General features: G+C 40.2%; 2 protein-coding genes across 3 annotated transcripts in view; one reads left to right on the plus strand and one right to left on the minus strand.

Annotated features, from left to right (window-relative positions):
- serpinf2a (serpin peptidase inhibitor, clade F (alpha-2 antiplasmin, pigment epithelium derived factor), member 2a) overlaps positions 1–5601 on the minus strand; it is a 6770-nt gene extending 1169 nt beyond the window's left edge. The window contains exons 1-9 of the mRNA XM_054625514.1: positions 5413–5601; positions 3721–3789; positions 3381–3621; positions 2498–2641; positions 2340–2382; positions 1936–2081; positions 1202–1344; positions 415–619; positions 1–116 (exon numbers count right to left, since the gene is read on the minus strand). The exon at positions 1–116 is cut by the window's left edge and continues 1169 nt beyond it. Coding sequence (XP_054481489.1) covers positions 1–116; positions 415–619; positions 1202–1344; positions 1936–2081; positions 2340–2382; positions 2498–2641; positions 3381–3621; positions 3721–3789; positions 5413–5421 — 1116 coding nt within the window. The 5' untranslated portion in view covers positions 5422–5601. The remainder of the gene's footprint in view (positions 117–414; positions 620–1201; positions 1345–1935; positions 2082–2339; positions 2383–2497; positions 2642–3380; positions 3622–3720; positions 3790–5412) is intronic.
- Positions 5602–10768: 5167 nt separating this feature from the next.
- LOC129113299 (Na(+)/citrate cotransporter-like) lies at positions 10769–25873 on the plus strand. Of its 2 annotated transcripts, none has more exons than XM_054625517.1 (13): positions 10769–11146; positions 13822–13950; positions 14818–14954; positions 15465–15697; positions 16217–16369; positions 16543–16726; positions 17489–17611; positions 17709–17921; positions 21498–21592; positions 22933–23054; positions 23414–23575; positions 23931–24068; positions 24650–25873. In XM_054625517.1, exons 1-13 carry the CDS (start codon positions 11033–11035, stop codon positions 24776–24778), a joined length of 1932 nt encoding a protein of 643 aa, XP_054481492.1. In that variant the 5' UTR covers positions 10769–11032; the 3' UTR covers positions 24779–25873. The 2 variants fall into 2 exon arrangements, with proteins under 2 accessions (XP_054481492.1, XP_054481491.1); XM_054625516.1 differs by having other exon boundaries at positions 10770–11146; positions 16217–16396.
- Positions 25874–26018: the final 145 nt, after the last annotated feature.

Genomic DNA, 26018 nt, shown 5'->3' on the forward strand with positions numbered 1-26018 from the left:
CGCCTCCACGCCGTCCTCGCTGAGTTCGATGGTGCTGGCGTGGCGGACGCTTCCGACCCTCAGAGGCTCGTCGGAAATCCCAGCGAGGTCCGGACCCGAAAACAGAGAGCCGAGGCCTGATGGAAAGAACCAGAGTAACTATTCGTAACTATACCTACGAAACAAATGAGCCGTAATTTGTAGATATCCCACGAAATGTTTTCCTATGTTATCAGCTAATCATGAACGAGGAAGTAGGAGGGGAGGTTAATGGGTCCAACAAAAAGAGATCTTTACCTAAACCTAACTAAGTATTTCACCATCTTTACTAAACCTAACTAAGTATTTCACCATCTTTAACTAAACCTAACTAAGTATTTCACCATCTTTAACTAAACCTAACTAAGTATTTCTGTATGAAGCTGATATTCTCACCCATGCTGGTCAGCGCGTCCTGGAGCTCCTGGCCGTACTGCAGCTTCACCTTGGGTAAGTTGACCTGCATTGTCTCCTCCTGAGGTAAGCGTCTGTAGAGGTCGGAGATGTTCAGTTTGGGGAGCACAGATGACACGTTTCCTCTGCCGGGCAAAGGCATGACGATTAAGAAGCTGGTGTTTCCCTTGAAAGGAAAACTGGCAACCTGGATGAAAGAGAAGGACTTTCTTTTTAAAAGGAAGTAGATTGGAATTTAATGGAATTACTATGAGGCATAAATTAGACACATGATTTATTTGAATCAGGCGGCCACCTCCGGTTCTTTAAAGTGAAGTCAGTTCTTCATGTCTTAAAGCTGCATTCTCTCTGCTGTCCACCAGGGGGCGACTCCTCTGGTTGTATAGAAGTCTATGAGAAAATGACTCTACTTCTCTCTTGATTTATTCCCTCAGTAAACATTGTAAACATGAGTTTATGGTCTCAATCTCTAGTTTCAAGTCTTCTTCAATACAGCATGATGTTCATTTAGTAAATGATGCTCCATTTAGAGTCAAACAGACCATAAAGCAGGGGATGCTTTAGGGCGGGGCTACACACTGATTGACAGATGTCTATCAGAGATGTATACAAGTCTCTACGTCACTCCTCCTCAGTCCATATATGGTCATTTCCTGGTCACTGGTTGCAAAAAACAAGATGACGACGGACAAAATGCAAAACTCGAGGTTTTAGGACTCATGGAGTATCGGCGCCATCACCGATGTAGCCATGAATGCCGGAACGTTACCTGAGCCTCCATTTCTGGATCGTCCAGCAGGCGTAGAGGGTACTGAGCAGACTTCATCATGTCCACCAAGACGGAGTTCTGGTTGTCCAGGTAGAAGACTCCCTTAGAGGTCACCAGAGGGTCAAAACGTGTCTGCCATTCACCTGACAAAATACAGGAAGGAATCATTAAGGGGAAATCCGTTTTTTGACAATCTGAATTAATGAGCCCCTAGCTCTGGATTTGCATTTTAAGAACCAAAGTAATAGTTCAGGATGTGCATTTGACTCTGATGAACATTGTAACTACCCTGGTCTGAATCTGGTGGTATAAGGATGGCATGTAAAACATGATCCCCAACATACCGAGCAGCAATATGCACCCCTATGAAGATCAGCGTTGGGACGCCCCAGTATCTTAATGGAATAATATATAACCACAAGCCAGCTGATGTCCAGGCCAAGACTTCCTTTTCAGCGCTGCTCGTTGTTTAAAGTCTGATTGGCAGCTTGAGATGTGAGACTGGAGTTGAGAGACGATGAGTACGACCGACTCATTTTAAACCAATAAAAAACGAATTCATCATCAGATGATAGCTGGTGGGTTCCCAGATTTCATTTTGGCAAATGCGCGCCAGCTCCTTTGACTGTGTTCGACCAAAGCCTACTCCAACGTGATTGGTCAATACTACTCTGACTACAAACGTCATTTTAGCTACATCACCACACTGGCTGGTCTTTAGTGGATTGGTTCACCTTTGAAGTGCACAGCGTTAATGAGCATGAGCACCACGTCATGTGGAATACTCTCCAGGAAGTTGGGGATGTGACCATTGGTGGCGTTCTCCACCCATTGGTTGACCTCCTCCACAGAGACCAGAGGGACCGGTGCTGATTGGTACCTAAAGAAAAGAACAAACACATATTTTTACAGCACACATGAGACATAAACACAACAACATTTTCTCATAGAGAATCTAAACAACCAGAGGAGTCGCCCCCTGATGGACAGTAGAGAGAATGCAGCTTTAACACATGAAGCATCAGCTTCACTCGGCAGAACCGGAGGTTGCAACTCCTTGTGTCTCAGTAAATCTCAAAAGTGTGCAGGATGTCTCTTTATGAAAAGTAACCTGCATTCATTGTGTAGTAACTGATACCTGGCCAGAGAGTCCTCAACAAAAGGCAACTTTACTTCAAATCCTGAGAAATGAAAGAAAGAAACAAGACAGAGAGATGTTTAAAGGTGGATAGAACAAAAAAGTACATCAATTGTCATTAATAAATCGTCACCAGTTCGACCCTCGTCACCACACACCTGGCCTCAGGTACATGCGTGTCGCCACCTCCAACGATGTGTTGCTGAAATGAGGTAGAAGGCCTCCCAGTATGTGATGGTAACACGGCAGATGGAGAGCATGAAGGCTCTCCAGCAGCAGCTTCTCCGTCTCATTCCGAGCACCTGAGAGAAAAACATTCAATTTGAACATATTGTTTCTAATGAACGTACAGGAACAGTTGATGGACCCCATTGTCGCTATGGGTCATTGTTTACGTCTGTAGGTTTTTACAAACATTTAACCAATGAAAGGTATTTGAAAGAGCTTGTGAATGTGAATGCAGTGTTCCCCACAGTTACATAATGAAACTGGTTCACTGGTTAGAAACAAATCCATTAAGCTTGAATTTGATAAAATATTAATGCAATGACACATGCACGTATATGACCGTATATCAAGACACAATACCAACTGTGACGATGCAGCTTTTAATTATTTAAAAAACACCAAGTTTTTTAAATTTCCTGAAAAGTATCTGTTTTGGACGTACATACAACTCATAAAAAGTGCAAGCTTTTAAAACTGCCACTATATGAGAGGGTGTGTTAGCAAGTTAGCATGCCGTTATAGCATTAATCTGAAAGTACAGCTGAGGCTGAAGGATTTTGGTCTTTAATTTTAGGCGTTATGAATTTTAATGTTGGACAAGAGGACATTTTGACCTGTTGTCTGTTATGGAGAAAAGCCTTTATTACAAGTGAGTCTCCATCTCTGGTCTCAGTCTAATTAGGAAATACAAACGACAGCTGAATGTCTCGTTCTACCATCGATGTTTGGAATCGATACGCAAATGGAAAAGCATCTTTTCCTACCTCACTGGACAAAAATGACTTTAATGAATGAAACTAAACTCAGACTGACCTAAGGTGAGCTGAGCGAGGGCCAAGGCCAGGCTGAGAGGTGATAGGACGACGTTTGGGTGCTTCGGACCAATAAGAAGCTCCTCCAGGAGCCGTAAACCCAGCCGCTCTATGGCGCCCCCTATCGCCCTGTGGTCCTCTGGGCCGAACACCCGCCCTCCTCCACAGCCGAGAACCTCCTTCTCCACCTCCTCCTCTTCAACTGCAGGACCGGAGACATCAGGAGCTGGAGTGAGCTCCTCCTGAAGAGAGGAGGACAGACGGGTTCACTCTCTGAAGAGTATCGTGACATGAAGGATAAACCGCAGATTAACATTTTACTAGACTGAGGTTCTTCTTACAGTCAGTCCCAGACAGCAGAGACAAAGCAAGACAAGAAGAAGACACAGCTTCATTTCCAAACAACCAGCCTGAAAAACACAAAGAGACATCATCAACAACAGGACAGCTTTAGAGCATCTATAAATATATGTTATATATGATTTTCATAACACAGATTTATTGGATTCATCTCTTTTTCTACTACATGGCTTGTCATGGACTTTTGTCTTTGGGAACAAAAAACCCAATCATACGAGATACATTTTTGAAAATGGAACCATCTGAACATAAAATACTCTGACAACCATGATGTAGACATGGGGCTTTCCCAACTGGAGAGTTTTGGGGACTCAGTGATTAAGTCGTCCAAATACAGTCCAACTGTCAGGACACATTCCTGCTCTGAAGTTATCTGATTTATGTCACTACAAGGAACTTTTATTTTGTGTTGATTTTGGCGGTCCCTGTGGACTAAAGTGGTATTGTTTCAGAGCACCTGAGTCCCTTTAGAAAACCTCTCATTTTACTGCAGAAGGGTCTGACAGTCTGCCTTGCTCAGTCCTGGTTCTGGTTCTCCTGTGACTCCCTTCCCTCCAGCGGGTCCAGAAACACGTCCTGGGTCGCCAGCAACGTGGTGTTGGTGTTGGCTTGCAGCGAGAACCGGAGGAGCAGAGAGGAGAAGCTCTCGGTGAAGCTGGATCTGGGTCTGTCCACGGTGGACTGGTCTCTGGTGGATATTAGACAAACTTCTCTCTGGTGGTCTGATTTGTTTTTACGCTCTGTATCGGCCGATAACCAAAGGTATCGTTATTTCACTTGTTTTATATCGTGAGATCTATTGAAAAATAGCCAAAAGCAAATAGGAAACCTTCAGGTGATCTCCTTCCAGCCGGCTGCCACCTGATTTAGGTGTTTTAGTGAAATGAGGAGGTAGCAGATAACTCCCCAACAACACTACTGGCCAGTTAGCACAGAATGCGCAGAAATAGGTTTTACAATCAATCAAACCTTTGTGTTTTGTTTTTTTAAATGAATATTCAAACGTCATTTTTATCATGTTATTCATGTTAGCATGTATGTTAGCATTAATGTCAAGGTTCAACTGAAGCTGAAATTTGTTTAGAGGTTTCCTGTCATGAACTGTGGTAGATCATTTAGTCCTGTTTGGTGGTCCTATTGGGAAAGTTGGGGGATCAACTTAGTTTTTCCTCTGGGGACAAAGAATGTGACGGCACTAAATCCAATTGTTGCCACTACGCTGTCATCCATAGCGCTACGCTGCAACGAGTAAAAGCTGTCAGGACCATTGACATCGTTTTTGGTTGCAGAGGTTTCTGTCGTTGGATCCGTCTCGTAGCTTTAGAGTCACTTGAGGTTACAGATATGGCTGCCGTGTTTACCAGCAGACTGAAGGTTACTGTTTCAGAACCTTTTTTGGTTGAGCTGCAATACACTAAATACACAGAACACAGAAAACACTGAGCTACATGAACTTTATGACTCTACCGACATACAAGATAAGGCTCAGCTACACAATCTGGATCGGTGGATCTTTAGAGCAGCATCTTCTCTTCAAGACCGTATATCTTTGTAACAGACAGATTATTTTAGCAGCGCTGAAAATGATTAGCAGATCAAATTTCCCTCCAGACGCTGACTGAAGATGCAGTCATAAAATACTTTTATGTGAAATCAAAGATGTCTGAACTCACCTGGCTCATGTGGGGCAGAGGATGAGAAACCAAAGGGGTTAAAAGACGAGATGATTAAAATAAGAGTGAAGGCAGATGTGTTCGACCTTCTGTAGGCTACGCAGCATAGTGGATGGACTCAACAACTGCCGCCCCCGTTAGCCGGTTAATGATCAACCCGACTGATCGTGGCTGTATGTGTGGTCACTACACAATGTAAAAGTAAAGAGACAGAGTAAGATTCTTTAACAGAGACTCTGGTTTCACCAATCAAAATGTTTTGCTGTGAAGGCATCTTTGAGAACGAGAAGCGATCAGATTAACTTAACTAAACTTTAACTAAACAACAAGGCTAAAATAAATGAAACTAAATAAACAGGTTAACTACATTAAACTAATCTAAACTATAATAAACTAATCCAAACTAAACAGAAAGTTAATTTAACTAAACTAATGTAATCTAGAATAAACTGATCTAAATTAAACTACAAGGCTAAACTAAACTAGACTAAACGTATCTAAACTAAACAACAAAGCTCAAATAAACTATTATTGACTAAATTAATCTAAACAAAACAAAAATTAAACAAGAAAGCTAAACTACATAACCCAGTTAACTAAACTAAATATTAAAGTCTCAGTGTTTCAGATTTGTGCACTGAGTCGTCCTCCAGGTTCGGCCTCGTGGCGCTCTACACGTTCAGCGGAGCGAGTGGGCGTGTGTTTGTTTTGTTCTGACCGTTTGGTTCCAGCTTTACGCCCCCACAGTGCAGCTCTGTAACAAACAGGGTTCTTCCTCCACCTCCGTTCACCTGGATCCACCTGGTTTCACCACAGAACCACAACTCACTGAGACTCACTGTGATTCAGGTCAGTCTGAAATCCAACATGAGGTTTGGCTCAAAATACGTTTCTATGTTACGCCGTAGATATCAGCCACAGAGTCATTCAAGAATGTGTTTGTTCAGCGGGGTGATGTCCTCGTTCCAATAAACGACACACATTCAACATAATTGTGCTACCCTTTCTAAATGACTGTTTTTCATCTGTGAGATTTGGACTGATGGACTAAACACTTCATTTTTCACACCATATTTTAGACAATATTGTTCTTCCACTGGTTTCGGGGAAGCCTTTCCTTGTGCCAGTCCCATGAAGACTTGGGTTTTTTTCACTCTGTTGTGGTAGAACCTGACTGGTACACAGAGTCCTGACCTGAACCCCATCCAACAGCTTCTAAAAGGTCACTGTGTCACAACTACGTTTTACACTCACATATAAGTGGAATGTTCATACTTTTGGTATTGTGGTGTATTTCAGAGCCTTGTTGACGTTATGGTAAAAGCCGGAGGTAGGGTTGAACGATCACAGGGGATTATTCAATGAAAACCCTTCCAGGTCCTCCCACGCACTCTGCTGCCTGACTTCCAGTAATTACAGAATACCTCTGCCAGCTCTTCACCCTGTTTACAGACAGCAGTTTACAGACTGTAGCTTTAACTGTCGGAGGCAGAAAAAGTGTTGTCAAAGAAAAGCCTGTTATATGCAAACCACAGGATCAAAGTAAATCTTTTCGGTAGTTTTCTTAACTTTCATCCACAAATATTGCACCGTTGAGCGATAACAGTCCACCTTGACACAGCTGACCTTTGAGAGACGGAGAGCCACAGACTCCACGATGGAGGACGCTGTCGTCGCTTATTAGCTGTGTTTGTACAGTTCACTTTTCTTTAACCTCTTCTGTCGGTGTACTGACCGTTCCACTCAAGAGAAATGGTTTGCAGAGTGGAGACAGATGGTACTGATTGATCTTTGAATAGACATATTCTCCCAGAGTTCATCAAGCTCGTCAGTTTATTATCCCTCTTCCATAACATTTTAATTAACGAAATGATGAACAAAATGCCATGGAAAAAAACAATAGAGTGAAAATGGACAGCTAGCGTGTTAGCAGTTAGCGGTTAGCTTACCAGCTACAGCAGTTAAACACCTCGTCCTGTTAGTATCTACGTCACCAAGCTTCTAGAACCAAATATTTTGGGAAAAGGCACGGATTGATTTTGCTGTACGACTTTATGTTGTGATCAGGCCGAAACTCTGATGGAGACGACATGAAAGAGTTCCTTGTGAAGTCTGTAAGTGAGTTTTGAAGGACAATTTGCTGTCTCACCAAATTCAAATGCTGTAGTATTGATTGGAGAAGGATCCTCAAAGATTAGAAGCTAACCTGGAGAAAGCCTGCTTTGCAGTAGAGCCGCACAAGATGGTATCATCAGCATAAAAAAAGACATTTCAATACTATATTTGAGGACTTGATCTGGATCCATCAGCTTCATAGGTGTGTTTAATTTAATTCAAAGTCCCACTGAAACAGAAGACACAGTGTGTTTAGCTTCTACACTGTGACGTGTCTCACAGAGAAGGAATGAAAAAATGTGGCTTGTTAAAATCTGGCTGATTGCTTGATGGATGTATGTCATGATAGTATTGGTTGGCACTAGCTTACGTAAGCACATGTTCCAATTTGTTTTACGGAAAGAAAAGATGATTGGATTTTAAATGTGTGTTTTTTTTTATATATATATATATTGTTAAAAAGGTGCACAAGATAGTGCTGCAGGAATGAGTCATGAAACCAGAATGAGTCACCATTTTTTCACTTTCTGTTCCCTCATCTGGAATCAATGTTTTGAATCTGCTTCTGGTTCTGCTTCTGGTTAGATGTCTGAAATAAGGTCTGTGTTTAACACAAGCTGAAGAGATTTTAACGTTTAGTTCTCTGATATAAAATAGGTCAGTAAATACTCCTTTTATGTGTCTTCTAAATGAGAATGACCACATGTGACCGTGGTGGAGTTCCTTTAGAGCCTAACGTCAGCTTTTTACTTTACACTTCAAACATCATAAAAGTGCAATTAATTTGTGAAAATGATCTTGATGAACAAAACCTTTAAGAATGATAAATGTGTATTTCACATTTTACATTATAATCCAAATTTCAATGGAAGAATCCCATTGGCTGTTTGTTGAGGGCACCAGTGATGATGACTTCCTGTTGGCTGACCGCAAAATGTCAGCACTCTATATGAGCAGAATGTGATCTAAAAGGGTTAAAATAGCATTTCTGTATATATTAATGTCACAGTATCGACCTATGAACCTCATTGCCACTCACAAACATGTCAGACTGTTTTTAAATACAGCACATGCTTGTAAATCTGCCACAAAATGAAAAGCTGAGTAGAAACTCTGTTTAAAAGTTTTTATATTAAATCATAATCAAACTATATATTAGATTATATTTTAACGCTATGTTCATCATGTTGGTCCCCAATTTGATATCAATATTACAACTTTGATTTAAATCCTTTGATTTTAATCCTTATGAGCACTTTGTTGGTTTGGTTGAGGTAAAGTTAGAATTTTATCCCGCAGAACAAACTGGTTTTCAAACAATCAGAGTGATGCTGAAGTATGATTGTTTACCAGCCTTCAAAGTGAAATCATGGTGGACCAACTAGAAAATATAGAAAACTTTACCAACTAAGTCTCCTTCACACAAAGTCTCTCTGGCTTCTGAACAGTCCGACGTGTGAAATATATTTAATATATTATATAAATGATCTCATATGTCCTTTTCCAGATGATATATTTACCATCTGACCAGTGGAAGTGATGACTGTACTGTCACATTATTGTTTACTTTTCTTTTCAGCTTCATTCTGTTATGTGTTTGTCATTTTTAATTCATAACTTCATTGGTTTTTTAGAACATCTTTTTCTAAAATGCTGCAGCTGAAAGTGAACCAGCTGATTAACATTGTAAGCATTTACAGAAATGTAGATTCATGAACTCACATGCACGCTCATCCTGTGTCCACTGGGAGTCAGCAGAGGACAAACTGAAGTTCCTCTCTTTGAAGCTTTTTATGCTCACAAAACATGAATTAAGTAAACAATACAAGGCAGATAATTAATATAGTACATTACAGGAACAAAACAATTCAAAGTGCATTAAAACAATTAGCTTTTAAAAACAGTGAAAATATAGAAAATCTAAAAGATTTAAGAAGAACAAAATAATTTAAATGAGCTCGAGTTAAAAGAACAAAACTATGAATAGTTAATAGATATAATTACATAATTATCATTCTCGGCATTTAACACGATTATCATCACACATAATTATGAACACATTAAAACCCAAATCTATCGTCACTACTCAGCTCAGACTTGATTTCTCTCTGCTCATCATTTGTAAACAGCTCAACTAATTCAATAAATTGTAAAAATGTACTTTTACGACATATTTCTATCATTGTTAGCAGCAACCTGCACATTTGTACGTGTTTTTACTTCTTAACTTCTTCTTCGTTACTTCTTTTATACCTTTATCATAAAATTCGATTTGATTATGTATGTAATGTGTATTTTGTATATATAGTGTATATTAATACTCTGTATTAATAATTAATCTCACTGTGAATCTTGAGCATCTTTGGCACAAAAACGTCCTTTGGAAAGAATAAATGTATCTCCTTTATTATCTTTTATTATCCTTTTTTATGTAGTTTGTTTAAACGTTGGGCTCGTTGTGATTTAAACCATTTAAGTTGATTTTATTTTTATTATTTATTTAAGTTGTGAAACACTGATGATGAGATCCGTTGCATGCTTCATTTAGAAATTTCTTTTTTTCAGAAATATTAAAACTTTTTCAGAAACTTTCTAGAACTGACTGAAGCTCTTTGTGAGAGTCGATCTGTTTAAACACAGCAGGAGGCGACGGAACCAACATTCAGAGAGAAGAGAGAGAAACGGAAAGAAGAGCGGACAAAAGAATCAAGAGACATAAAATCAGATGATTAATACATTTTCTGTAACTTTTAATTTACTTTGCATTCAGCAGATTTTAATCTTTCCTTGTTTCCAAAAAAAGAGAGTTGTGATTGAAAAAACAAAAAGAACAAAGTGTTACTGTCTGAGAATGAAGTGCAGATGATGTTTCATTGATAACTGTTGTGAATATAGAACCTGATTTGTATTGATTTGTTTATGAGTGTATTATTGTTGTTTATTTATTATTACCACCTTACTTTAGGAGTTTGGGAAGACTTGAGAAGCTCTTTGTTCAACCACATAACTGATTATTATCTCATTAAAGAAAACACTTGATTTTGTTCCTTCTGTTGTGCTCGTAAAGTTTGAAGTAATTTCAGTTTTTATCGTCGTAGAAAAAAACGGTGAACTTCACTGATTTGTTGAATTAGTGCAGGAAGATAAAAAGTGACGTAAACAGGAGATCTGATTTCCTCTTCTGTGTTTACTCTGAGTGTGAGAGTTTAGACAGAGTCTGCAGGGGCACGGTGTGTGTGTGTGTGTGTGTGTGTGTGTGTGTGTGTGTGTGTGTGTGTGTGTGTGTGTGTGTGTGTGTGTGTGTGTGTGTGTGTGTGTGTGTGTGTGTGTGTAGTAGCTCACATAGAGTTAATATTTAGTGTTGAACGTGAAATGCATCACAAATGAGAGAGAGAGCAGAGTGAGAGCAGTGAAGAGAGAGAAGAGTCTCAGCGAGTTGTTCTCTGACAGTCGTTCAGACTTCACCTTCATCATCATCATCTTCATCTTCTTCATCATCTTCATCATGTCGGTTCTTCCTCTGTGGGTGAAAATGTTGCGGAAGGTCTGGAGGTTGAGGGGCGTCGTCGTCCTCGTCTGCAGCCCGTTCATCCTGCTGCCGCTCGCCCTCAGCACCACGGTGAGACCAGTTCACTGACCAGTTCACTGACCAGTTCACTGACCAGTTTACTCACCAGTTCACTGACCAGTTTACTAACCAGTTTACTGACCAGTTTACTAACCAGTTTACTCACCAGTTTACTCACAAGTTTACTCACCAGTTTACTCACCAGTTTACTCACCAGTTTATGCACCAATTCATAACTTTAATGCTAAGCAGAAAATACTCAAGTACCTCAAACTTCATGTACTTAGTTACTTTCCTCCACTGCTAACTGAAGATGGTCTGACCAGTTGAATGGACCAGTTTGATAGCTGATAACTCCCAGTTTAAACTGGTCAGACTAACAGCTGAGGTTCAGATTTCTGCTCCTCTACTGGTTTCCCTCCAGTTTGTGTTTGACGTTAAACGTTCTTAACGTTCTCATCGTTCCGTCACTGATTTACAAACAGATTCCACAATGTTTAAACGTCCACCGTCTCCTGAATAATAGCTGTGTGTCCCACATGTGTGTGTGCGTTTACAGGGAACATAGAATTAAGAGAACATATGGCTGAGGGAACATACATCTGAACAAACATAGAGCTGAGGGAACATAGGATGAGGAAAATTAGGTTTGAGGCAACAGAGAGTGAAGGGAACAAAGAGCTGAGGGAACATAGGACTGCGGCAACATAGGGCTAAGGGAACATAGAGCTGAGGGAACATAGAGCTGAGGGAACAAAGAGCTGAGGGAACATAGAGCTGAGGAAAAATATGTTGAGGCAACATAGGGTTAAAGGAACATAGTGCGGAGGGAACATAGGACTGGAGGAACATAGGGCTTAGGGCATATTATGCAGAGGGAACAGAGAGCTGAGGGAACATAGGGGTGAGTGAACATGGAGTTTAGGGAACATAGGATTGACACATGCTCGTCTTTGGTTCATGATTGACGTCGTGCATCTGGAACACTTGGAGGTTGGAAGTTGTCAACTCCCACTCGGAACATTCTCACCTCCATGTTGTCTTAAACGCATCGTAGGTCACCTGACTTCATCCTTTACTGCCGTCATAATTAATAATAAATAATAATAATGGATTTTATTTAATTACTCGCTGTCTAACACCAAACGTAAACATCGGTCGTAGTAAACTACTTTATACATTTCATTATCATTGATTACTGCCTAAATATAATAACCTTATTGTGAAGATGTATTATGATACATCTTTATTTAAAAAGATCAAACATGGGCGAGTTTACTTTACTCGCCATAATGAACAATAAGGAAGCATTTACAGGTTTGTTACGTGAATGAAAGTGACGATAAACAGACGGAGCTGCTCTGGTCTTCAGCTCTCTTTAACGGATCACAACATGCAGCTTCACACGTCATCTCCTGAAAGACGTTTAAAAAACGGATATAGTGGATGTTTTCTTCCACTTTATTAAATGTTAAAGTTCATTTAAATATAAATACCAGCAGTGCTTTAAGTCACAGAGACGCTGAGCTTTCTTAATCTTCTCCTCACGTGTTTCTGCTTTTTGAAATGGTAACGACACACGTGGATGTTTCAGGATCTTGTGTTTGTCAAGTTTTGAGATCTTGAACTCGTCGTCTTCACAGCTGGATTCTGGAGTCCAGCATGTGAATGAACATAAAGTGTCAGGTGAGATTGAATCCCAGAGTTCACAGCAGGATTCTGAATCAACACGTCTTCTTCTTTTTTACAAAAACAGCTTTTTTGTTTTTGTAGGTTTATGTTTCACATAACGAGGTTTGAACACACGTGAGACAGTGAGATGTGTTGTCAGTCTTTATCTTTAAGAACCTTTTATACTTTAAAAGTTTTATATTCCCCTTAAGTTTGAATCTTCATTAAATCATCTTTAGGCTCTAAATGTTGCAGAATTAAAGCATTTAATAACTTAATTTAAAATGTATTTATTTAAGCCGACGGTCAAATTAATGGAAACTTTAGGTCTTAAAGTCTGTGTAACTAAAAGGTTTTATATATGTTCTGCATTCAATATATTTCAGCTGAAATTCTGGGTTTTTTTTATGTCACCTTGCAGAAAATAAATATGCTATATTGTAATTACAAAATAGATCCAATATTTTTTTTCGTGAAAAATATCTCAACAAAGTAGAAGAATTTGTTTTTTAGACAATTTAACTCAACTAGCTTCTGTTTTTCAGTAAAAGTGCAGAAAAACAATGTTTTCTTTAATTTTTTTAACAAATGTCTACATGTTAAGAAAATAACATTCCATTGGGGAGGGAACCAGTGATGATGACTTCCTGTTGGCTACACAAATATGACATCCTGCAGCTCTTTATATCTACACAGTGCATGGAAACAAAACTTTATTTTTTTAAATGTATTATTTATTTTGAGGATTTTCTGGAAATCTGTTTTCATTTTTGTACTAAATCAAGGTGGAAACGTGTCTATTCTGATTTTTGACTGGTCTTATAATTAGTATTAACCTGAAATGTTTTTGTGTGTGTGTGTGTGTGTGTGTGTGTGTGTGTGTGTGTGTGTGTGTGTGTGTGTGTGTGTGTGTGTGTGTGTGTGTGTGTGTGTGTGTGTGTGTGTGTGTGTGTGTGTGTGTGGAGCGGTGTGTGTGTGTGTGTGTGTGTGTGTGTGTGTGTGTGTGTGTGTGTGTGTGTGTGTGAATGTGTGTGTGTGTGTGTGTGTGTGTGTAGGAGGCGGCCTGTGCTTACGTCATCGCCCTCATGGCACTGTACTGGTGCACTGAGGTTTTGCCGTTGGCGGTGACGGCTCTGCTGCCGACCATCCTGTTCCCCATCCTCGGCATCATGGAGTCCAAAGACGTAAGGCTGGACACACACACACACACACACACACACACACACACACACACACACACACACACACACACACACACACACACAAACACACACACACACACACAAAACTATGGTTTAAAAAAGTGCTTAATTATTGAATATAAAGTTTTATTTATTGGATGTGTTTAAGAGACGACTGCCTCAGTTGGAGTTTGAAGAATTGTTTGGTGTTGTTTGTTTATGTCTCCTTGGTAACAAACTAAATCTGTTGAACATGCTACATAATCCATTTTTTGTTTTCTAGAATCAAAATCAAAGAGAATAAATATAAAACCCAGTCATAGGTTTTTATTTCACTCTAGTGAGGATGCTTTAGATCTCAGAAGAAAACTTCCCCAAACTGCCAAAGAGAGGAACAGTAAAACACATTTTCTGGCTTATTTTCTATTCATGTTCTAACTAAATCAATATGAATCATGTATGTATCTTCTAAACATCTGGTCTTTTCTTTTAGTAATTCATGAAAACATTTACTGCAGCAGTAAAACAAATCAGCTGTGAATGGTTAAAGGCCGATCCAGTTTCAGTCGATAACTGGCTTATTTTAGATTATTAAAAGGGATTAATGAGATTGAAAGATAGATTTATAATGTACGTTTTCAGTGGCTTAAAACCTTCATTTCATGACATTCCTCAAGTCAGTGTGTACTTAACATGGGACATGAACACTGGTGTCCTGGGTGAAAGTCTTGTGTTTGTTTCACCCATCAAACCTTTTCTTCCGTTGGTTCTAAACAGATTTCCTCACTCTTTATACTTCAGAGTGTCTAATGGCACGCATGGGTTCATTCTTTTGTCTTACCGCTGTGAATCCTGTCTGTTGTTGTTCAGGTGTGTATGCAGTACCTGAAGGACACCAACATGCTGTTTGTGGGGGGGCTGATGGTGGCCGTCGCCGTGGAGCACTGGAACCTCCACAAACGGATCGCACTCCGAGTTCTGCTGCTGGTCGGAGTCCGACCCGCCCTGTGAGTCCCCTGATCTCCTGCACGGTACCATGAATGATTGAGTTACCAGCAGAATTAAGCGTTGGACAAGTGGAAATGTGTTCCTGAAGACATGTGCTAGATGAAAGAGTAGAAGATCACTGAAGTCATTAGCGTTCATCCTCATGAAACTATGAACATTTACTAAATGAACATCATGTTGTATTGAAGAAGACTTGAAACTAGAGATTGAGACCATAAACTCATGTTTACAATGTTTACTGAGGGAATAAATCAAGAGAGAAGTAGAGTCATTTTCTCATAGACTTCTATACAACCAGAGGAGTCGCCCCCTGATGGACAGTAGAGAGAATGCAGACACTTCAGAACGGAGGCATGCACCTGAGACTTCTTAGTACTAAATTCCCTTACTGTTTCCCAGGACTGGTCTTGCTGGTTGGTTCCGGTTCTGGTCCTCTGGTCTCATTTGTTGATGAGGATTGTTGAAGTGTCGTCACATTTTTGAAGATCTCCTCTTCCTTTGTCTCCCAGGTTGATGCTGGGGTTCATGGGAGTGACAGCCTTTCTGTCCATGTGGATCAGCAACACGGCCACCACCGCCATGATGGTCCCAATCGTCCAGGCCGTCCTGGACCAGCTCCACGGCAACGTAGACCCTGAATCCTCCTCCAAGACCCAGACAGGGAGCGTCGACCTACACCAGGAACATAAGGAGAAGACCAGCAGCACTCTGCAAACTGTTGCTGGGAACATCCTGGAGAACGGTACGACTGATCCACGATGCTGACTGATGGACCCTCATAGGTCAGACATCCTGCTTTAGAGCAAACAAGACCAGTATCCCAAAGAAATACGCCCACATTGGAATAACTTTTTGTAGGGAAGTACAGTAAAGGTTAAAGGTCGGTGAATGGGCCTAAACTGTGTCAGACTGTAATGCAGAAGATTGGAGCCCACGTACTGTCACCAAAGTGGTGGACTGGCAGACCACCATTGCCCTGCATGCTGCCATTTTTTCAAGCATAACTAAAGCGAGAGCTTGAGAGCTATGTTTCTTCGGATACCTGGTCAAAAATTGGAGCTTGATTGTCGACAGTAATTGTTTCGCAAAGTAACTAATGTTTCAGGTCCCACAAATGTCTAAAAGGTATGAGGGGAGGGTTTTTTAAAATGATATTTCAAAGTTTATAAACTATGTGTACGTGGCTTGAAGGACTATGGATTCAGTAAGTATCCAAGTATTTCTTAAGTTTGACATTGAACTTCTTGATGTTTCCTCACAGGTCAGAATGGGGAAACGTTCACACAAAGCCACTCAGAGGAATCCAGCAACATACAAGACGACTCGTCATCTGAGGGTCAGACGGACGGAGGGGAGATCGTCAAACCGACGCCACAAGACAAACCTCCATCAGACGGCACCAACAGTGGGCCTGGTGAGTCCACAGAGGAGATTCACTGTGGTACGGAAATCTATAATCTACATGGATGGAAAAATGAGTTGACGGGTTGATCTTCTTCCTTTCAAAGAGTCATCGGTTTTCTGCATTGAGAATTTGTAGTTAGTAAACCCGGTCCTTTAAATGTCTCCACTAACTGTCTGTGGTAGCGGTCGTGTCGGTGGAGAACGTCTGCTGTCCGATGGAGTTGGAGGAGCTGAGCGACGAAGAGGAGGAGAGGAGGAAGCTGAGTAAAGGACTCCTGCTGTGTGTTTGCTACTCGGCCAGCATCGGAGGCATCGCCACTCTGACCGGCACCGGACCCAACCTGGTTCTGATGGGACAGATGAGCCAGTAGGTGCAGTTCATGAAAGAGTCACCAACCACAATCTACTAGTTTTACGTCTGTTTTCTTTTGTGTTGCTCAGAATGGCTTCTTGTCGATATTTAATATCATGTCACGTGGTCTGACCTATGCATAGTCGCAAAGATGGGTTTAATTTGTGTGTCCACCGCAAATAAGAATCCTAATTGACTTTCCATTGGTATTGTTTCCATATCAGGCGACACAAAAAAACGACAATTTGTTTCCATGTACACGAAACCAATAGATTGCATTTCGTGACTTTGTAACTTTTGCCAATGCCATCTTGGATTACTGCCATCGCAATGTTGTTGTTTTTGCAACCAGTGAACAGGAAGTGACCATATTTGGACTGAGGAGGAGTGACGTAGAGACGCCGTATACGTCTCTGGTGTCGACCTATTTTTACATTACATTACATTACAGTCATTTAGCAGACGCTAAACTCTAAATGGAGCATCATTTACTAAATGAACATCATGCTGTATTGAAGAAGACTTGAAACTAGAGATTGAGACCATAAACTCATGTTTACAATGTTTACTGAGGGAATAAATCAAGAGAGAAGTAGAGTCATTTTCTCATAGACTTCTATACAACCAGAGGAGTCGCCCCCTGATGGACAGGGGGGAGAATGCAAGTTTAAGACATTTAAGAATGTAATGGACTTTCAATGCAGTTTCTTTTACAAACCAAATGTTTACCTCTAATAATGAAGTTAAAGTCAGTCACCTTGTGCCTCTCTCTCGTAGACTCTTCCCTCGGAACGGTGACGTGATCAACTTTGCGTCCTGGTTTGCATTCGCCTTCCCGACCATGGTGCTGACGCTGACAATGGCCTGGTTCTGGCTGCAGTTCCTCTACATCGGCTGCAAGTGAGTTGCTTCACCAGAACATCCAAACTAAAGAAAGAAAAACTGTCTAACCGCACTGTAATGTGCTTAAAGCCTTTTGTTTTTCCTTTGGCTGCAGCCTGCGGAGGACGTGGGGTTGTGGGAAGGTGCAGTCGAAGAAGGAGCGAGCGGCGTACGAAGTGATCCGAAACGAGTATCGCCGTTTGGGACCGGTGAGTTACGGAGAGCTCAACGTCCTGGCGCTCCTCATCCTCATGGTGGCGCTGTGGTTCACAAGAGACCCGCGATTCATGGACGGCTGGGCCACCAACGTCTTCAACGCCAAGGCAGAGTGAGTACCGACCAACCACAATACGTGTTGTTGTGTATTATGAACTTTCTTACGGGATTACCTGAATTATCTCCACAGTTTAAATCGTCTACACTTCCTGGTTCCAATCTTTTAACAAACTGTATCAGTTTTGAGATCGATCATCAGCATAAAAAACTATAACTTTGGGCTTAAATGCACAATATGGAATTTTCTGCCACTAGGGGTCTCTCAATTAATCTCCCAGCTTTGTTTTTCTGATAACCGAAGACAACTGTAGCATGAAATCATGGTGGAATTAGCATGCTACCTAGCTAACTTTCAGGTCGCTTTATAATTAAAATTGAAAAACGTTCTGCTTCATCCACACACTCTTCTCACAGCGTCATTAACACTGATTCAGCAGAATTTGACAATATGCTGATGGCTTAATTTGGGGTTCACAGAAAAGAGAGAGAAGGAGCTGTGTGGTGATTGTAACGCTTCACTGGTGGTTGGAAATGTTAATATTTCTTTCAGGTTCTAGAGACATTTTTTGAGGTTTAGTTATTCTTTAACCTGCTGACCGTAGTTGTTCTTTAACAGAAACACTGCCTTGAATAGTTTGTAACATTTCTGTCTGTGTGTGTTCAGCAGCACATTGGTCCTGCATTCAAAAGAAAACTAGACGTATGAATTAACCCAAAGTGTAGTTTTAAGGCAGACCTTTGCCCCGAACACACAGGAATCAGAGGCGAAGGACAAACAGCAGAAACGTGTTCTGGGTTCAGACTGTAAACTCCAGAGGGACTGACCATGAACTGAACATGCATCAGGTCTGCAGGGCAACAAGGCTGCACGGATTCTCACCTTTCACTTTATTAGGACTCATCGCTCTGCACATAAAGATAAACTACCACAAGTTCAAACATCAGTGAAGACTTCACAGCTAAATGTTTCCCTACATTTTAACCGATAATCAAGTTCTGTTGTCAGACTTCTCATATTTTGATCATTATTTTACCTAAAAAAGGAAAAGCAATGCATCCAGATGCAGAACGTTTGAGCTTCAACCAACAATTTAAGCAGTAAAATGTAGTAAACAGACGCCAAACTCACCTGCAAAACATTCTTTAAAGTTCATTTCATGACCATCCAACCTTGATCTGAACAGGAGAAGTTAAATAAGGTTTGAAGGTGTGAAACCGGGGACTTTAGTTTTCTTATGAATGTAAAGTAAAAGTTCAGGAAATGACCTAAAGTTTCACTCAGAACCTGCAAACTGAAATATGTGTAAAACATTTACTTGTAGATTAATATTCAGATTTTAGTAAAAATCAAATCAAACCAAACAGAGACAGTAAGTCGCTTTATTAAAATAATTTGGTCAGCTGATCTTAGATAACACTTCACTTTGTGATGAAAGACAAATTCTCATGTGAGCGGACAATAGTAAGTTTTATCTTATCTTATCTTATCTTATCTTATCTTATCTTATCTTATCTTATCTTTAACTGCCACCTAGATTTTGCGTTTATAATCAGAGTATAAACATGTGATAAATGAGACAGATTATGAGTCAGCAAAAACAACCAGAAGATAAGAGACAATAAAAACATTAATACAAAGATCAGAATTATTTCAATTAAAGAGTTTTATTTCTGTCGTTTTCATTCAGTAAACATTTTTTGCTTTTCGTCATAGTGACCTCATCAGTGTTTTGTTCATACAAAAAAGTCCGGCTGGGTCACATGACCGGCTCGGGAAGTCACCCATTGATCTGTTTGTCCTAACGGCTCTCTATGTTGACTAAACTTAATTTCTCAGAAGAGAGGAACATTTTATTTAACGTTTTTAATCAAATAATCACTTTTATAAATCTTAGGAAAAAGTCATCACTAATTCACTAACACAGAAATATGTTTTATTTAGATTTACTCCTGAGATCAAAGGTCTTTATGGGTTTAATTCATATTTATTCACTCATTCTTCATTCTTATTTATTTATTTATTTATTTATTTATTTATTTATTTTTAGTCAACAAATTTTTTTTTTTAAGTTTGGCTAAAACAACAAACATTTTAATCTAGTTTAAGAACTATTAAATAAGTCGACATAAACTTTTAAAAGTCAAATTTTGGTGGACCTTGGACCTTGGGTCTGCTCAGACTGATGGTTTCAACATGTTTCCTGATTACAGGTCGACAGTGAAGCTGATGTCAAAATAATGATTCAACTTTCACCTCCAATCATTCAGCTGGAATTAAAGATAAACACAACCTCAAGTAGTAAAACGAAGTGATAGTTCTCCTCTCACCAACACGATGCTTCTCTTTATCAACCATCTGCTCCTCCTTAGTCCTATTTATTTATTATTTATTATTTATTATTTATTATTTATTATTTATTATTTATTATTTATTATTTATTATTTATTATTTATTATTTATTATTTATTATTTATTATTATTGCTTTAAGCATGAAATACTCTATCAGTAGTAATCAGTAATCGAAGAAAAGTCTTAAATAATGTTTCATTGATTCAATTTGTTCACATGTAAAAAAGTACAAGTGTTCAGGTTCTCTGTTCTCTACCTGTTCAGGTTCTCTGTTCTCTACCTGTTCAGGTACTCTGTTCTCTACCTGTTCAGGTACTCTGTTCTCTACCTGTTCAGGTACTCTGTTCTCTACCTGTTCAGGTACTCTGTTCTCTACCTGTTCTCTACCTGTTCAGTTCTCTGTTCTCTACCTGTTCAGGTACTCTGTTCTCTACCTGTTCTACCTGTTCAGGTACTCTGTTCTCTACCTGTTCAGGTTCTCTGTTCTCTACCTGTTCAGGTTCTCTGTTCTCTACCTGTTCAGGTACTCTGTTCTCTACCTGTTCAGGTACTCTGTTCTCTACCTGTTCAGGTTCTCTGTTCTCTACCTGTTCAGGTTCTCTGTTCTCTACCTGTTCAGGTACTCTGTTCTCTACCTGTTCAGGTACTCTGTTCTCTACCTGTTCAGGTACTCTGTTCTCTACCTGTTCAGGTACAGTATTTCTGTATTTATTTATTTATTTATTATTCTCTGTGAACAGTTTTTTTGTTAAATCCAAACCATTAATGTTGTTTATTATTAATATTTCAGATTAAACTTTCCTCCTGGACTGAACTAAAAAATATATATTTTTGAAAGAAAGGTAAGGTTTGATCTGGAAATATGCCAGTACATAAGTACATTTGGTTCCCGGGAGCAAATACAACTCCTGTCATTCATGAACTGAGCGGCTGGTGTTGCATCATGTGACCCGGTACGACACTGACCTGAGGTAGTGAAATACACGTACAGTCACTTTATTTATTAGGGATCCACAGAAATAACCAGGTAACAATAACTCCAGAGCAAAGTCAACAGTTATTAAAAGAAGACAGATGAAATAATTTCCCAAATTCCCAACATGCTTTTATCAGACAAAACATTCTGTTGACGTTCAGCCTTTGTTTACTTATGTTCTTATTTTGTGTTTCTGCTGGATGCTGATTTCATAAAAGCAAATAAATAAATAAATAAATAAATAAATAAATAAATAAATAAATAAATAAATAAATGAATGAATGAATGTACCTCTCTGCAGGTTCGTCACTGACGCGACCGTCGCTCTGTTTGTTGCTGTTTTGCTGTTTGTTCTTCCTTCTGAGCCACCGCGCTGCTTCTGGAGATCTGACACAGGTAACATTAACACAGGTAACACTCACACAGGTAACATTAACACAACATACACACAGTAACATTAACACAGGTAACATAACACACAGGTAACATTAACACAGGTAACATACACACAGGTAACATACACACAGGTAACACTCACACAGGTAACATTAACACAGGTAACATTAACACAGGTAACATTAACACAGGTAACATTAACACAGGTAACATACACACAGGTAACATACACACAGGTAACACTCACACAGGTAACATACACACAGGTAACATACACACAGGTAACATACACACAGGTAACATACACACAGGTAACATTAACACAGGTAACACACACACAGGTAACATACACACAGGTAACATACACACAGGTAACATACACACAGGTAACATACACACAGGTAACATACACACAGGTAACATACACACAGGTAACATACACACAGGTAACATACACACAGGTAACATTAACACAGGTAACATACACACAGGTAACATACACACAGGTAACACACAGGTAACATAACACACATACACACAGGTAACATACACACAGGTAACACACAGGTAACACACAGGTAACATACACACAGGTAACACTCACACAGGTAACATACACACAGGTAACATACACACAGGTAACATACACACAGGTAACATTAACACAGGTAACATACACACAGGTAACATTACACACAGGTAACATTAACACAGGTAACATTCACACAGGTAACACACACACAGGTAACATTAACACAGGTAACATACACACAGGTAACATACACACAGGTAACACTCACACAGGTAACATACACACAGGTAACACTAACACAGGTAACACTCACACAGGTAACATTCACACAGGTAACATTAACACAGGTAACACTCACACAGGTAACATACACACAGGTAACACTCACACAGGTAACATACACACAGGTAACATACACACAGGTAACACTCACACAGGTAACACTACACACAGGTAACATACACACAGGTAACACACAGGTAACATACACACAGGTAACATACACACAGGTAACATTCACACAGGTAACATACACACAGGTAACACTCACACAGGTAACACTCACACAGGTAACATACACACAGGTAACATACACACAGGTAACACTCACACAGGTAACATACACACAGGTAACATTAACACAGGTAACATTCACACAGGTAACATACACACAGGTAACATACACACAGGTAACATAACACAGGTAACATTCACACAGGTAACATTCACACAGGTAACATTAACACAGGTAACACTCACACAGGTAACATTCACACAGGTAACACACATTATTTTGTCAACCAATCAGAGTCCCAGGTGTCACGAGGCCCCGCCCCTGCGCTGCTCACCTGGCAGGTGACTCAGAAGAAGATGCCCTGGAACATCGTCCTGCTGCTCGGAGGAGGCTTCGCTCTGGCCAAAGGCAGCGAGGTGAGTTTAAGATCTTTGGACAGCGAGGACAATTAAGGAAGTTAAGACATTTTGAAAAGTTAAGATATTTTGAAAAGGAGGACATTTTAGTGAAATCAGGCAGCTTTTTAAGAAGTAAGTGCAGTTTGGAATGGAAGGACTCTTAAAGACATTCTTGAAACAACGAGGGTCAGAATGTTATTGTAACGTAAGAATATCTTTTTGTAAAGTCCACACCTGTACCATCGTACCTCACCTCCTGTGTGTGTGTGTGTGTGTGTGTGTGTGTGTGTGTGTGTGTGTGTGTGTGTGTGTGTGTGTGTGTGTGTGTGTGTGTGTGTGTGTGTGTGTGTGTGTGTGTGTGTGTGTGTGTGTGTCAGGAGTCCGGTCTGTCCCTCTGGCTCGGTGCTCAGATGACTCCTCTACACTCCATCCCTCCGTGGGCCATCGCCGTCGTCCTCTGCCTCCTCGTCGCCACCTTCACAGAGTGCACCAGCAACGTCGCCACGGCAACGCTCTTCCTGCCCATCCTGGCCTCCATGGTAACAGAACACACAGACGTCAACACATATCGGCCAATCAGGAGCAAGGGAGGGCGGGGTCAAAATCACTGTTAAGTTACTGCCCGTCAAGAACAGGAGGGATTTAGCCTTTTGAACCAGTGATAAGCTTTTAATGTGAAACTTTAACAGCGACAGAAAAATCAGCAAAGTAAAGGAAACTCTATTGAAAGAATTAACGACTTATGTTGTTTCGGTCAGTAATGTGAGAAAATCATTTTTTAATTCGTCAGATGAAAATATGTTGTGAATTTTCTTTTTCTTTCAATAACTGCTGACTTTTGTCATTTTATTTCTGCTTGTTTGTTGCCTGTATACTGATGTTTCACCGTGTCAGTCCCAGTCCATCGGGTTGAACCCTCTGTACGTGATGATCCCGTGCACCCTCAGCGCCTCCTTTGCCTTCATGCTGCCGGTGGCCACGCCCCCCAACGCCATCGTCTTCTCCTACGGTTACCTCAAAGTGTCCGACATGGTGAGTCCTGTTTTTATTCAAGACTATTCAGTCTAGGACGTCAAAAGGAGGCTACAACCTCCGGTTCTTTAAAGTGAAGTCAAAGCTTCCTGTCTTAAAGCTGCATTCTCTCTGCTGTCCACCAGGGGGCGACTCCTCTGGTTGTATAGAAGTCTATGAGAAAATGACTCTACTTCTCTCTTGATTTATTCCCTCAGTAAACATTGTAAACATGAGTTTATGGTCTCAATCTCTAGTTTCAAGTCTTCTTCAATACAGCATGATGTTCATTTAGTAAATGATGCTCCATTTAGAGTCAAACAGACCATAAAGCAGGGGATGCTTTAGGGCGGGGCTACACACTGATTGACAGGTCCACACCAGAGACGTATACGGCGTCTCTACGTCACTCCTCCTCAGTCCAGATATGGTCACTTCCTGTTCACTGGTTGCAAAAAAACAGCATGGCGACGGCAAAATCATCAAACTCAGGCTTTAAAACATCAAAAATGTTCACAAACCAATGAGTGACGTCACCATGACAACGTCCTCTTCTTATGTTCAGTCTGTGGTCGTAACCGCCTCCTCTGCGCCCCCTGCAGGCTAAAACCGGCGTGGTGATGAACGTCATCGGGATCAGCTGCATCAGTCTGGCCATCAACAGCTGGGGTCACATGATCTTCGGCCTGGGCTCGTTCCCATCGTGGGCCAACGCCACCGCGCCCGCGTAGCGACCGACGACCTTCTGCCTCCACTTCCTCTTCAGGGTTCAAAACGTCTCCACAGATGTTTCTGTTGTTTTCATTCTGCTGCTTGTGGCTGCCGGTTCTGGTTCTGGTTCTAGTTTTAGTTCTGGTTCTGGTTCTGGTTCTGGTTCTGGTTCTGGTTCTGGTTCTAGTTTTAGTTCTGGTTCTGGTTCTACTTCTGGTTCTGGTTCTGGTTCTGGTTCTAGTTCTGGTTCTAGTTCTGGTTCTAGTTCTGGTCCTGGTTCGGAGCCGGCAGGAACTTCATCAGGACGTTTGGAGCTTCTCGCTGCTGATGTTTTGTTGTCAAAGCTCCACTGAAAGACCCGTTTTTAGCAGAAACATTGACTTTTACAACATGTTTGCATTTTGAGTCATTTCTACTTTTCCATCTTTTTCTCTGAACATTAAGCTACTGTCAATCAGGTGTTTCAAATTAAAAGCTCTAAACTATGTCATTTGAGCTGCTGAAAGACTTTTAATTTGAAACATTTGTGATTACAGTATATTAAACCAAAGATATTCAGTTCATAATATTGAATTAATGCTGTGAAGAAATGATATTGAATTGATTAAACATGGAGGATTAGTTCACATCAATAGCGAAAGAAAACAGGGAGGATAAAACATCATTAAAATATGATTATAAATGAGTGGAAGTATAGTATAAGTATAGCAATATAGTCTAATATCTGAGTTCCTCTTTAAAACTAGAAACCTTCTCCATAACATTTAGATAAAACCTTGAAGAGGTAGTTATGATTACTAAAACTAATAAAAGATGTTAATCATTATTTGTTCTTTGGTGGGGACTTTATTTACAGATATTATTTGGAAAGTGACTCCAGATCAGTGGACATGCCTTTTCTCTTTCTGCAACAGCTCTTATCTTAACTGGAATTATATTAAGTAAGATTAAATATACTATATGTTTTGTATTTTTTTTCTATTTAAACATACTTGTTTGTATTGAGTAACGTGTGAGTGAGTGAATGTGATATCTGTACATACTTTAACCTCCAGAGTTTTGTACCATCGTATTGCTAACAGTTTTATTTGGTGTTAATAAAAAAAGAAACGTGTGACAACAAACCTTTGATTGAGTGATTAAAGCAGAAATACTGCAAAATACTGCACAGCCACAGATTTGTACTCACATATTAAGCTACCGTTAACTCTTTAATAATGGCTGCAGTGAAAAACAGAACTTTAACTGCTTTAACTACAT

This window comes from Anoplopoma fimbria, chromosome 24 (genome assembly GCF_027596085.1).
Source record: "Anoplopoma fimbria isolate UVic2021 breed Golden Eagle Sablefish chromosome 24, Afim_UVic_2022, whole genome shotgun sequence".
NCBI classification, from domain to species: domain Eukaryota; kingdom Metazoa; phylum Chordata; class Actinopteri; order Perciformes; family Anoplopomatidae; genus Anoplopoma; species Anoplopoma fimbria.

Bases quoted from the DNA above. Each gene is read 5' to 3' on its own strand.
- LOC129113299 (XM_054625516.1), top strand. From the start codon at position 11,033: ATGTCGGTTCTTCCTCTGTGGGTGAAAATGTTGCGGAAGGTCTGGAGG. The intron at 15,698-16,216 runs GTACGACTGATC...GTTTCCTCACAG, and splicing joins TGGGAACATCCTGGAGAACG to GTCAGAATGGGGAAACGTTC. The intron at 24,069-24,649 runs GTGAGTCCTGTT...CGCCCCCTGCAG, and splicing joins ACCTCAAAGTGTCCGACATG to GCTAAAACCGGCGTGGTGAT.